This window comes from Pleurodeles waltl, chromosome 8, assembly GCF_031143425.1.
Source record: "Pleurodeles waltl isolate 20211129_DDA chromosome 8, aPleWal1.hap1.20221129, whole genome shotgun sequence".
In the NCBI taxonomy this organism is placed as follows: domain Eukaryota; kingdom Metazoa; phylum Chordata; class Amphibia; order Caudata; family Salamandridae; genus Pleurodeles; species Pleurodeles waltl.
The window spans coordinates 682,058,176-682,071,670 of NC_090447.1; the positions used below are offsets into that span (position 1 = coordinate 682,058,176).

Sequence of the window (13,495 nt, forward strand, 5' to 3'; positions counted from 1 at the left end):
GAGTGTTGTTATGAGTGTCTGTCACTTGGTACTGCTGACCAAGTAGGTGTTGTTCAGGGTGCACCAGTTTCTCTATCACCATGGTTACACTGGCACCTGTGTTCCTGTAGGCCTGAACCTAAACACCATTTATTAGGGGAAGTTGCTTGTATTTATCCATATTAAGGGGACAAGCAACCAAGGTGGCCGACTCAATGGCACCTTCAGAGACTAACACAGCCTCTGTGGTCTCCCTAACAAGACCAACCCCAACTAAATTACCAAAAGTGAGCCCAGCTACTCCCTTGGATTGGCTATTAGTAGGTTTGCTCCTACCACCACTGCTATTACTAGGGGCGCTAGAATTTGCAATAGGGGTTGTGGTAGTGGGAGGTTTGGTGTTTTTCTTTGGACAACTGGCATCAGTTGTCCAATGGCCTTTGACTTTACACAAATAACACCAAGGCTTTTTAGGTTGATTTGAAGAGGATTTGGACCCACCACCCCCACCAGAGGATTTTTGAGGGCCTGATGAAGACTCATTTTTACTTTTGTCCCCACCCTTGTCAGAAGACTTACCATCCTTCTTCTTGCCATCCTTGTCACCCCCAGTATGAACTTTTCTGTTCACTCTTGTTCTGACCCATTTGTCTGCCTTTTTCCCCAATTCTCGGGGAGAGGTCAGATTTGAGTGCACTAGATATTGGTGTAACAAGTTAGACACAGTTATTCAGAATATGCTCTCTCAGAATAAGATTATACAGGCTGTCATAGTCAGAAACTCTACTGCTATGTAACCACCCCTCCAAGGCCTTCACTGAACAGTCTACAAAGTGTGTCCAGTCTTGTGAGGACTCTTTTCTGGTGTCTCTGAACTTAATCCTGTATTATTCAGTGGTTAAGCCAAATCCATCCAAGAGTGCATCCTTCAAAACTGCTAAATTGTTAGCATCACTTTCTCTAACAGTAAGGAGCCTATCCCTACCCTTTCCAGTGAACGATAGCCAGAATATAGCAGCCCACTGCCTTTGAGGGACCCCCTGTACCATACAGGCCCTCTCAAGTGCAGCAAACCACTTGTTGATGTCATCCCCCCTTCTTGTAAGGGGGGACTATCTTGTGCAGATTCCTGGAATCATGCTCTCTAACAGGATTACTATCAGGAATACTGCTGCTGCCACCATGGGGTCCAAACCCCAATCTCTGTCTCTCCTTCTCCAGGTCTAAGGATTCCCTATCTAAGGCCAGCTGTTGCTGTTTAAGCTTCAGTCTGGTCTCTTCAACTCTCAACTTTTTGAGTTCCCTTTATAACATGTTGTCTTCAGGGTGGGTGGGTTGGGAATGCTTGGACACAGAAGATAAATTGGAAACGACAGAGAGGGATCTGTCCCTAACTGACTGAACCCTAACAACTTGGCCTCTAGGAATAAAGACTTCCCTACTGTGATGGGAACCTCCATTACTACCAACATTACTGGGTGTCTTGTTAGAGGGCAAATCCTGATCAGAACCCTCCCTACCTCCCTCAAGGAGATCCCCTGAGTCAGATTGGGAACCTTCTATGAACCTCTCATTTGAAGTGCCTGCTTGGGACTCATCATTCACAATAAGCATGTTAAAAAGAAATTATTTGGTAGGGTTCTTTCCTATCACTAAACCTCTCTCTAAGCAGAGACTCCTTAGGCTCTTATAATTCAATTTGTCATAAGTAGTATTGACCAATTTAAGAGCTGACTCTACTTCAGACATGATAGTAAAAGGTTTAGAAATAGTGAGAAGGAAGAAAAGGTTTCAGAACTTTTTAAAGAACAGAGAAAAAAAACTTTTTCAAACTTTTTGGAAACTTTTAGAAGTATTAGAATACTTTTCAGCACTTTGTAAAAAGTTTAAGAGGAGAAAAGCAAAACTTTTTGGTTAGGTGTACATACACTGAACTGTTTTGCACATTATTCTCTTATGAAAAGTACACAATGACAAAGTGGTAAGTAGTTACAAGTACATATCCCACCGCTGCACAACCAATGTAGGAGGCTGGCCTGGCTTGTAGTGGGTACCAGAGGTACTTACACCTTGTGCCGGGTCCAGTTATCCCTTAATAGTGTAGAAGAGGTGTTTCTAGCAGTTTAGGCTGATTGAAGGTAGCTATGGCAAAGCAGCTTAGGCTGAACTAGGAGACATGTAAAGTTCCTACTATACCACTGGTGTCATATGCACAATATCATAAGAAAACAGTACTAAAAATAAAGGTACTTTATTTTTTATGAAAATATGCCATAAGTATCTCAGTGAGTACCCTCAGTATGAGGATAAGTTATATACACACGATATATGTACACAAACCAAAATTAGGTAAGTAATAGGAAGAAAAGTAATGCAAACAGTGTAGAATTACAACAGATTGCAATAGGAGCACATAGGTATAGAGGCAACACAAACCATATACTTCAAAAGTGGAATGCGAACCACGAATGGACCCCAAACCTATGTGAGCTTGTAGAGGGTTGCTGGGGCTGTAAGAGAACAGTGAGGGTTAGAAAAATAGCCTACCCCAAGACCCTGAAAGGTAGGTGTAAAGTGCACCTACTTCCCCCAGAGAGCACAGAAGTCGTGATGGGGGATTCTGCAGGAAGAACAAACACCAGCAATGCAACAACAGTGGATTTCCAGACCTGAGTACCTGTAAGACAAGGGGACCAAGTCCAATAGTCGCGAGAGTGGGCAGGAGCCCAGGAAATGCCAGCTGAGGGTGCAAGGAAGCTGCCACTGGATAGAAGAAGCTTGGAGCTCTGAAAGAAAGAAGAGAGCTAGGGACTTCTCCTTTGGAAGACGGATGTCCTACGTCACGATGAAGCTTGCAGACGTGTTCCCACGCAGAAAGACAGCAAACAAGCCTTGCTAGCTGCAAGGGTCGCGGTAAAGGTTTTTGGGTGCTGCTGTGGCCCAGGAGGGACCAGGATGTCGCCACTTGGAGGAGGAGACAGAGGGGGCGCCCAGCAACTCAGGGAGCCCTCACAGAAGCAGGCAGAACACGCAGAAGTACCTGAACAAGCACTTGGAAGAAAAGTGAACCGGAGTCCACCCGAAGTCACAAAAGTGAGTCCCACGATGCCAGAGGACAACTCAGAAGGTTGTGCACTGCAGGAAGGAGGTTCCGGGACCCAGGCTTGGCTGTGCATAAAGGAAATCCTGGAAGAATGCACAGGAGCTGGAGCAGCTGCAAATCATGCGGTACCCAGCAATGCAGTCTAGCGTGGGGAGGCAAGGACTTACCTCCACCAAACATGGATTGAAGAGTCACTGGACTGTGGGAGTCACTTGGACAGAGTTGCTGAGTTCCAGGGACCACGCTCGTCGTGCTGAGAGGGGACACAGAGGACCAGTGATGCAGTCTTTTGGTGCCTGCGGTTGCAGGGGGAAGATTCTGTCAACCCACAGGAGATTTCTTGAGAGCTCCTGGTGCAGGGAGGAGGCAGGCTACACCCAGAGCATGCACCACCTGGAAACAGTTGAGAAAGCCGGAAGGATGAGGCGATACAAGGTTGCTAGTAGTCGTCTTGCTACTTTGTTGCGGTTTTGCAGGGGTCCTGAGCAGTCAGCGGTCGATCCTTTGGCAGAAGGTGACGAGGGAGATGCAGAGGAACTCTGGTGACCTCTTGCATTCAATATCTAAAGAATTCCCCAAAGCAGAGACCCTAAATAGCCAGAAAAGGAGGTTTGGCTACTAAGGAAGGAGGATTGGCTACCAAGAGAGGTAAGAGCCTATCAGAAGGAGCCTCTGATGTCACCTGCTGACACTGGCCACTCAGAGCAGTCCAGTGTGCCACAAACACCTCTGTTTTCAAGATGGCAGAGGTCTGGGACACACTGGAGGAGCTCTGGGCACTCCCCTTTCCTTTGTCCAGATTCGTGCCAGAGCAGGGCTGGGGATTCCTAAACCGGTGTAGGCTGGCTTCCGTCTGTGCCCATCAAAGCATTTCCAGAGGCTGGGGGAGGCTACTCCTCCCCAGCCCTGACACCTATTTCCAAAGGGAGAGGGTGTTACACCCTCTCTCAGAGGTACTCCTTTGTTCTGCCTTCCTGGGCCAGGGCTGCCTGGACCCCAGGAGGGCAGAAACCTCTCTGAGGGGTTGGCAGCAGCAGCAGCTGCAGTGGAGACCCCGGAAAGTCAGTTTGGCAGTACCCGGGTACTATGCTAGAGACCCGGGGGATCATAGAATTGTCCCCCCAATGCCAGAATGGCATTGGGGTGACAATTCCATGATCTTAGACATGTTACATGGTCATGTTCGGAGTTACCATTGTGACGCTGTACATAGGTAGTGACCTATGTACAGTGTACACGTGTAATGGTGTCCCCGCACTCACAAAGTCCGGGGAATTTGCCCTGAACGATGTAGGGGCACCTTAGATAGTGCCAGGGTACCCACACACTAAGTAACTTTGCACCCAACCTTCACCAGGTGACGGTTAAACATATAGGTGACTTATAAGTTACTTAAGTGCAGTGGTAAATGGCTGTGAAATAACGTGGACGTTATTTCACTCAGGCTGCACTGGCAGGCCTGTGTAAGAATTGTCAGAGCTCCCTATGGGTGGCAAAAGAAATGCTGCAACCCATAGGGATCTCCTGGAACCCCAATACCCTGGGTACCTCAGTATCATATACTAGGGAATTATATGGGTGTACCAGTATGCCAATGTGAATTGGTAAATTTAGTCCCTAGCCAGTTAGTGACAAATATGGAAAGCAGAGAGAGCATAACCACTGAGGTTCTGGTTAGCAGAGCCTCAGTGAGACTGTTAGGCATCACACAGGGAACACATACAGGGCACATGCTTTTGAGCACTGGGGCCCTGCCTGGCAGGGTCCCAGTGACACATAGACTAAAACAACATATATACAGTGAAATATGGGGGTAACATGCCAGGCAAGATGGTACTTTCCTACAGTTATTGACCCAGATTATAGAGGAGAAGTCAAAGTAGTATTGTTGAACCAAGGAAATGCTGCTGTGTCATATCAAGCACATGACAGACTTCCAGAATTGATTTGTGAACAAGCGTACACTCCCCATTTAAAAGAGAGATCTGCCACCCCGATAGCACCCAGAGAGGTGAGGGAGGATTTGATAGCACAGGGAAAAATGTATGGGTGCATCATCCGGGGAAAAAGCCAGAAGCAGGAGAGATATAGAGTCAAGGGGTGGGGAGCACGTACGTTATACTTTTAAAGAACTCTATTGTACCTGTGTTTGTACCTGCAGTGAGACTCACCCCGTGGTCTTAAATGATGACATCTGAGTCGGTGATGTGGTTCCTGTTTGTGGTCATAATAGCAACTGGAAGAAGTGTTTGGGTTCGACCGAATATAGCAGAGAATGTCGTTACGGACCTTCATGTCACTTTTGCACCTCAAGCCGCTAACGTTACTGATGACCAGGGGAAGATTTCACTTTTCAACGTAAAAGTACCTGGAGGTAAGTGGATGGGTGCCAAAGCTGTGACCTGGAAGGTAACCGTACAGCAAATCCGACATGCTAGTGGACTAAACGAATTGCAAGGAACACCAGCAATAGTACAAGCTTTGAATTGTACCCTGAACATGATATGCAAATATTGTGATACCATTGTACTGTTTACGCCAGCACTGGCATATCCATGTAAAGTCTATAATTGTTCTGACAAACAAAGTATTTTACCAGGACATATGGTGGTTGTTACAATGAACAATGGAACCAAAGGAGTTCGATATTCCAAATCACCAGCCTTCATGTTTTATGTAGCTAAAAGATGCATGGTTAGCAACTTAGGCAAGGTTTCCATAGTCCGGTATAGGATAGGATGTAAGCAAGCTTTGCATGCAAGCATAATTAACCATATTGTGTTACAGATAAATACTGCTAAAGGAAATGTCTTAAATTATGATCCATTATGTGCACCATGGACACTACAGTTATGGCCCCTTACGTATTAGAAGAGATCTAGGATCCTTGATAGCCTGGGCCACCAGAATAGGGGTAGGGGCTTTGAATTCTTTTGATATTGAAGCCATTAGGAATAAGTTATCATCTACAGGATATAGTACAGGAGAGGCCATAAAAGTAATTTCTCAATGGGTGTAGGAAAGTACCATCTTGCCTGGCATGTTACCCCCATTTTTCACTGTATATATGTTGTTTTAGTTGTATGTGTCACTGGGACCCTGGTAACCCAGGGCCCCAGTGCTCATAAGTGTGCCTGAATGTGTTACCTGTGTAGTGACTAACTGTCTCACTGAGGCTCTGCTAATCAGAACCTCAGTGGTTATGCTCTCTCATTTCTTTCCAAATTGTCACTAACAGGCTAGTGACCATTTTTACCAATTTACATTGGCTTACTGGAACACCCTTATAATTCCCTAGTATATGGTACTGAGGTACCCAGGGTATTGGGGTTCCAGGAGATCCCTATGGGCTGCAGCATTTCTTTTGCCACCCATAGGGAGCTCTGACAATTCTTACACAGGCCTGCCACTGCAGCCTGAGTGAAATAACGTCCACGTTATTTCACAGCCATTTTTCACTGCACTTAAGTAACTTATAAGTCACCTATATGTCTAACCTTTACCTGGTAAAGGTTAGGTGCAAAGTTACTTAGTGTGAGGGCACCCTGGCACTAGCCAAGGTGCCCCCACATTGTTCAGAGCCAATTCCCTGAACTTTGTGAGTGCGGGGACACCATTACACGCGTGCACTACATATAGGTCACTACCTATATGTAGCTTCACAATGGTAACTCCGAATATGGCCATGTAACATGTCTATGATCATGGAATTGCCCCCTCTATGCCATCCTGGCATAGTTGGCACAATCCCATGATCCCAGTGGTCTGTAGCACAGACCCTGGTACTGCCAAACTGCCCTTCCTGGGGTTTCACTGCAGCTGCTGCTGCTGCCAACCCCTCAGACAGGCCTGGCCCAGGATGGCAGAACAAAGAACTTCCTCTGAGAGAGGGTGTTACACCCTCTCCCTTTGGAAAATGGTGTGAAGGCAGGGGAGGAGTAGCCTCCCCCAGCCTCTGGAAATGCTTTGTTGGGCACAGATGTGCCCAATTCTGCATAAGCCAGTCTACACCGGTTCAGGGGACCCCTTAGCCCTGCTCTGGCGCGAAACTGGACAAAGGAAAGGGGAGTGACCACTCCCCTGACCTGCACCTCCCCTGGGAGGTGTGCAGAGCTCCTCCAGTGTGCTCCAGACCTCTGCCATCTTGGAAACAGAGGTGCTGCTGGCACACTGGACTGCTCTGAGTGGCCAGTGCCACCAGGTGACGTCAGAGACTCCTTGTGATAGGCTCCTTCAGGTGTTGCTAGCCTATCCTCTCTCCTAGGTAGCCAAACCCTCTTTTCTGGCTATTTAGGGTCTCTGTCTCTGGGGAAACTTTAGATAACGAATGCAAGAGCTCATCCGAGTTCCTTTGCATCTCTCTCTTCACCTTCTGATAAGGAATCGACTGCTGACCGCGCTGGAAGCCTGCAAACCTGCAACATAGTAGCAAAGACGACTACTGCAACTCTGTAACGCTGATCCTGCCGCCTTCTCGACTGTTTTCCTGCTTGTGCATGCTGTGGGGGTAGTCTGCCTCCTCTCTGCACCATAAGCTCCGAAGAAATCTCCCGTGGGTCGACGGAATCTTCCCCCTGCAACCGCAGGCACCAAAAAGCTGCATTACCGGTCCCTTGGGTCTCCTCTCAGCACGACGAGCGAGGTCCCTAGAATCCAGCGACTCTGTCCAAGTGACCCCCACAGTCCAGTGACTCTTCAGTCCAAGTTTGGTGGAGGTAAGTCCTTGCCTCACCTCGCTGGGCTGCATTGCTGGGAACCGCGACTTTTGCAGCTACTCCGGCCCCTGTGCACTTCCAGCGGAAATCCTTTGTGCACAGCCAAGCCTGGGTCCACGGCACTCTAACCTGCATTGCACGACTTTCTAAGTTGGTCTCCGGCGACGTGGGACTCCTTTGTGCAACTTCGGCGAGCACCGTTTCACGCATCCTCGTAGTGCCTGTTTCTGGCACTTCTCTGGGTGCTACCTGCTTCAGAGAGGGCTCCTTGTCTTGCTCGACGTCCCCTCTCTCTGCTGGTCCAATTTGCGACCTCCTGGTCCCTCCTGGGCCTCAGCAGCGTCTAAAAACGCTAACCGCACGATTTGCAGCTAGCAAGGCTTGTTGGCGTTCTTTCGGCGGGAAAACACTTCTGCACGACTCTCCACGGCAAGAGGAATCCGTCCACCAAAGGGGAAGTCTCTAGCCCTTTTCGTTCCTGCAGAAACCTCAGCTTCTTCTGTCCAGTAGAAGCTTCTTTGCACCCGCAGCTGGCATTTCCTGGACATCTGCCCATCTCCGACTTGCTTGTGACTTTTGGACTTGGTCCCCTTGTTCCACAGGTACCCTAGATTGGAAATCCACAGTTGTTGCATTGTTGGTTTGTGTCTTTCCTGCATTATTCCTCTAACACGACTTCTCTGTCCTTAGGGGAACTTTAGTGCACTTTGCACTCACTTTTCAGGGTCTTGGGGAGGGTTATTTTTCTAACTCTCACTATTTTCTAATAGTCCCAGCGACCCTCTACAAGGTCACATAGGTTTGGGGTCCATTCGTGGTTCGCATTCCACTTTTGGAGTATATGGTTTGTGTTGCCCCTATCCCTATGTTTCCCCATTGCATCCTATTGTAACTATACATTGTTTGCACTGTTTTCTAAGACTATACTGCATATTTTTGCTATTGTGTATATATATCTTGTGTATATTTCCTATCCTCTCACTGAGGGTACACTCTAAGATACTTTGGCATATTGTCATAAAAATAAAGTACCTTTATTTTTAGTATAACTGTGTATTGTGTTTTCTTATGATATTGTGCATATGACACTAAGTGGTACTGTAGTAGCTTCACACGTCTCCTAGTTCAGCCTAAGCTGCTCTGCTAAGCTACCATTATCTATCAGCCTAAGCTGCTAGACACCCTATACACTAATAAGGGATAACTGGGCCTGGTGCAAGGTGCAAGTACCCCTTGGTACTCACTACAAGCCAGTCCAGCCTCCTACAATGGGGGCCCACACACTCACAGGAGGTATGGAAAATCCTACGAGGGTTGTACTGTGATTGGCAATGGCATAATTTCACTTATGAGCAATTTGGAAAAAGCTTTCAAAACACACAAGCAGTGTCCAAGGGTATCCAATGTATATTATGGCATAGTATTGTTAATCAACAATATGCAGATTTTAAAGCGGAATGGGGACAGCTCCAAGGCGAGTATTGTAGACAACAATTGCATTTGCCCGAGGAGATACGGGTAGAGCCCATACAGTTTCATTGTGAAGAAGAAATGTGTTATGCTCATTTTGAAATAGCAAGAAGTGATCTTCTTCCTGAAATAGGGTACCCCTTTATATTGCTCCCCGTAGCGATAGGTAAAGAATGGTTGATACCTCATACTGACAAAAAGTGGATTGATCAGAGAAACCATACTGTAGATCCCACCAGATGTGCGGATTGGTCTAAGGGGTGGGTATGTACCCACATTGGACGGGTGCTATATCCATGGCTTCACCCAATACCAGCAGAATGCGAATGGTTACCTTATCCTATTAATGGAACAGACTTATATCAGATAGGGACAGAGAGTATATGTTATGTTACTAATCATCCCTTACTCATTAACGGATTTGTACAAACCACCGGAGAGCAAGTAATGTGTATGTACAATATTACCAGCATTATTGACATAAGTACTGACATCCTATACCGACCGACTAACTTCACCACAACCACATTACAAATGCAAATGTGAGCACAGTTAGAATGGAACATCCCCCTTGTTGTTAAGTTACCCAGACTAGAGGCAATCAGGCACTACGCACAAGTTACATTTACTAAATTTGATATGGCAGCAAACTACACCAAAGATACAGCCATACATATGACCATAGATGCTAAACAGCTTATGCACACTGCTTCACGCATCCAGCAAGTAACTGAGCACCACTGGTATGATATCTTCTTTGGCTGGTCATCAGGAGCTACAAAAACGCTAAATGTAATGTTGCATCCTTTAATTTGGTTAATGATTGCTTGTGTCATATTGATGACTATATTATGTAGACTATATGTACATACTAAACAGCTTTATACTAAAATGCAAGCACTTAGAATAATGCTGATGGGTATTCGTAGGAATCTAGCTAGAGAAATGCCAAAATAAATGTTTTTTTTGTTTCGCATGAATCGCTCTGATCTAAGGGGTGGAGTGATCAGTGAAGGGAAAGGTGCGGAAGACATTGTGATGTGAAGGGTTAATTAGTCTGAGCAGTGTAGATGAGCCTGCAGAAACCTGAACCATACGTGGAAAAGTCCACAATGTCGCTTTCAAGCTTTTTTTCCAACATTCCATAGATAAAATTATCCGTAGCTGCATGTGCAAGAAGCAGGACGTGTGGGAGAGGGATGCGAAGGTCACTCTAACCCTGAGAAAGGGAGTCCTGGAAAAGACCAGAAAAATAATGGCTAGTGAACAACAGAGCAGCCAAGGGACGTGTGCTGATTACATAGCTAGAAAATGCGAGAAAGGGATACATTCCAAGCTTTAGGTTATTTAAGCACTGAAGCGCAGGTGAGGGGACTGAAGCTCGCAGATGGAGTTGTTCAAACTGCCATCGCCCACATCACTGCTTCCCTGGCTGTGCTGTTCTTAGACTGTGACGCTCGAGGGGGAGAGAGGTTCGAGCAGGTGGGAGAGGGCTTCCCAGCATTGTGGATAAAGTTAAGTTCCACCCAGGGATGAAAGGCCTTTGTTCCTCTGCTTTATTCTGATTGATTAACATACTTGCGCTATGTTTATAATCTGATGTATTCTGCTCATTTATATTTGCTTTTTCCTTGAACGTCTTAATGTGAATATTATGCAGTAGCTGAAATATGCATTTCGTAGACAGTCAACCAATGCAGTGTTCCTATTGGTGAACTCTTTGCTCACATATAATATTGCTATTTTTCATTCTACTTTGTTTATGTGGAAAAAGCATATATTTTACTGAAAATTCTATTAAAGCTAAGTTGTGTACATTATTGGTGTGTGGTCCTTCATTGAGCATCCTTATTGACTTATATCAATCAGATCAGGGGCCAGTCAATCACCTGGATAAGACACACCCACTGCACCATCCATGGAATGCCTCCCTGACGCAAAGTAAGGCAACAAAGCAATTTGTACTGCGCTGCCTTATTTTATATCTACAAGGCCATACAAAGCCATACAAATTGGCTTTGCATGGCCTTGTAGATATTGATCAGCAGCCTGCGCTGCTGGTGCATCACAAAAAGTGACGCATTGGCAGTGCAAGCTGCTTGTAAATAATGTATGGGAATCCCAGTATTCCAATAACATCGGACATTCCCTAATCATAAGTGTCTAATTCCCTTCCATATCCTTAGAGGAAAGGACATAATTTGCTGGTATTTTTGAATTGATTCTATTGAAATAAGCAGTTGTATACAGCAGCCACTTAGTATAACATTGCATGCATGGAAAGTAAACTCCTTTCAAAATAGAAAGGAGGTTATACAGATTTAACATTCTCTATGACCCTGCCATCATATCCAGCCCTCTTGGGATCACCATTGCTGACTAATTCTGATGTTAACCTCTCTCTCATCTGATTCCATCAATCTATTTTTCCAATATTTTACCATCCTGCACATGCCTGTCCCTATCAAATCCTAAACTAGATCAAATTTTATTTTTATATTACTTGGGTCTAGGGCCTTCACAAAACATGCAGTTTTAATAAAGGACCATTGAATGGAGCTTTTGACAATTCTGATTTCTGGTTTGATATCTATCCATTTCTTCCATACATCTATTTTTATCAAATCTCTGAGATATCTATAGCCATCTGCACACTGTGGGCCATATTTATAAAGTTTTGACACAGGGCACTGCCACAAGCTTTCTTGCTACCCTGTCCTGCGTCAAAACAAAAGGGCAGGAATGCACCATATCTACAAGATTTACGTTTACATTATTACCTTTATGATCAAAGTCCCTTACATTTTGTGTTGTATTATACTTTTTTTATTTCATTATTTTTTTGAGTCTTATAGAAAGCGTTCTAGAATACACGTGCAAAATGTAGAGCCTTATTGATAACAGTAAAGCTGAGGGCACCAAAACCCTTAAAAATCTCTACTTCTTAAAGTGCTGAACAAATGGATTCAAACAAAAGTTATTACATACCTTATAACGCAGGCATAAAGACCACTATCTTGGGTGAGTGTTGGCCGAAACCAAATGGAATCGTCTTCCTTGCTCATTCTAGAACCATCGAAAGCAATGGGCTCCTCAAAATCTCCAGGTCCTATGCTTTTGTACCACATCAGGCTAAGTCCAGCACCTTGCGCAAGGGTGTAGTTTGCTCTGATATATCCATAGAAAAGTGCACATTTTATGCGAACAGGCTCCCCCATTAAAACCTGATAGTTCTTGTAATCCACAGACCAGTCAGTGCACCCATCAACTACAAAACAAGAAAAACAATAGCAAGTTATGTTTAATTGTTTTGAGCAATTCTGTATTAAAATGTAAGCAACATTTAATACTCAAAAATCACTCCACAATGAAAAATGTTGTCTCGAGCTGTTATACAACACAATGAATTTTCTTCCGAAAGATATTTGTCTGCTGATTTACATTAAAGGCAAAATAAGTTTAAATATAGGTTTAACAGTTGAATACAAACGTACAGGCCCTTATTACGAGCAGTCATGAAATTCCGGTAGTTTTGTAATATGCAGTGCCAGCAAATACTGGAATTTTGTAGTCACAAACGTCACCAAATAAACCTGTGATTAACGCTCTGGTAGCTTGAAATAAAGACAAATTCAAGCATAAATTAGAGGCAATGTGTAAAGTATGCAGCACCCAAACAAGAATAGAGTGAAAATAAAAACACAAGAAAAATCCCAGACCAATTTGGAAAAATAGAGTACATTTTATTAAGTAAAATGACATCACAAAGACACAAAATCAATCTGTAAAACCAGAGATATTGTTTTATTTAAAAACAAATGGCATGTTGTAGGAGGCTGGCCTGGCTTGTAGTGGGTACCAAAGGGTACTTACACCTTGCACCAGGTCCAGGTATCCCTTATTAGTGTAGAGGGGTGTTTAGCAGCTTAGGCTGATAGAAAAGGTAGCTTAGCAGAGCAGCTAAGGCTGAACTAGGAGACGAGTGAAGCTCCTACAGTACCACTAGTGTCATACGCACAATATCATAAGAAAACACAATACACAGATATACTAAAAATAAAGGTACTTTGATTTTATGACAATATGCCAAAAGTATCTCAGTGAGTACCCTCAGTATGAGGATAGCAAAAATACACAAGATATATGTACAGAATACCAAAATATGCAGTAATAGCAATAGAAAACAGTGCAAGCAATGTATAGTCACAATAGAATGCAATGAGAGCAC

At 44.7% G+C, this 13,495-nt stretch overlaps 2 protein-coding genes across 4 annotated transcripts in view; one reads left to right on the forward strand and one right to left on the reverse strand.

Annotated features, from left to right (window-relative positions):
* The window catches only part of LOC138249549 (interleukin-1 receptor accessory protein-like), a 2,044,856-nt gene that overhangs the window by 813,741 nt on the left and 1,217,620 nt on the right, over positions 1-13,495 (reverse strand). The window contains exon 4 of the mRNA XM_069203498.1: positions 12,256-12,535. Within this exon, the coding sequence (XP_069059599.1) occupies positions 12,256-12,535 (280 nt within the window). The remainder of the gene's footprint in view (positions 1-12,255; positions 12,536-13,495) is intronic.
* LOC138250213 (uncharacterized) overlaps positions 1-13,495 on the forward strand; it is a 446,562-nt gene that overhangs the window by 140,442 nt on the left and 292,625 nt on the right. For 2 of the 3 annotated variants that reach the window (XM_069204803.1, XM_069204805.1), the window contains one exon: positions 5,244-5,456. The exons of the other annotated variant lie outside the window; for it this stretch is intronic. The gene's annotated coding sequence lies outside the window, so the exon portion shown is untranslated. The remainder of the gene's footprint in view (positions 1-5,243; positions 5,457-13,495) is intronic. 3 annotated transcript variants of the gene reach the window in all.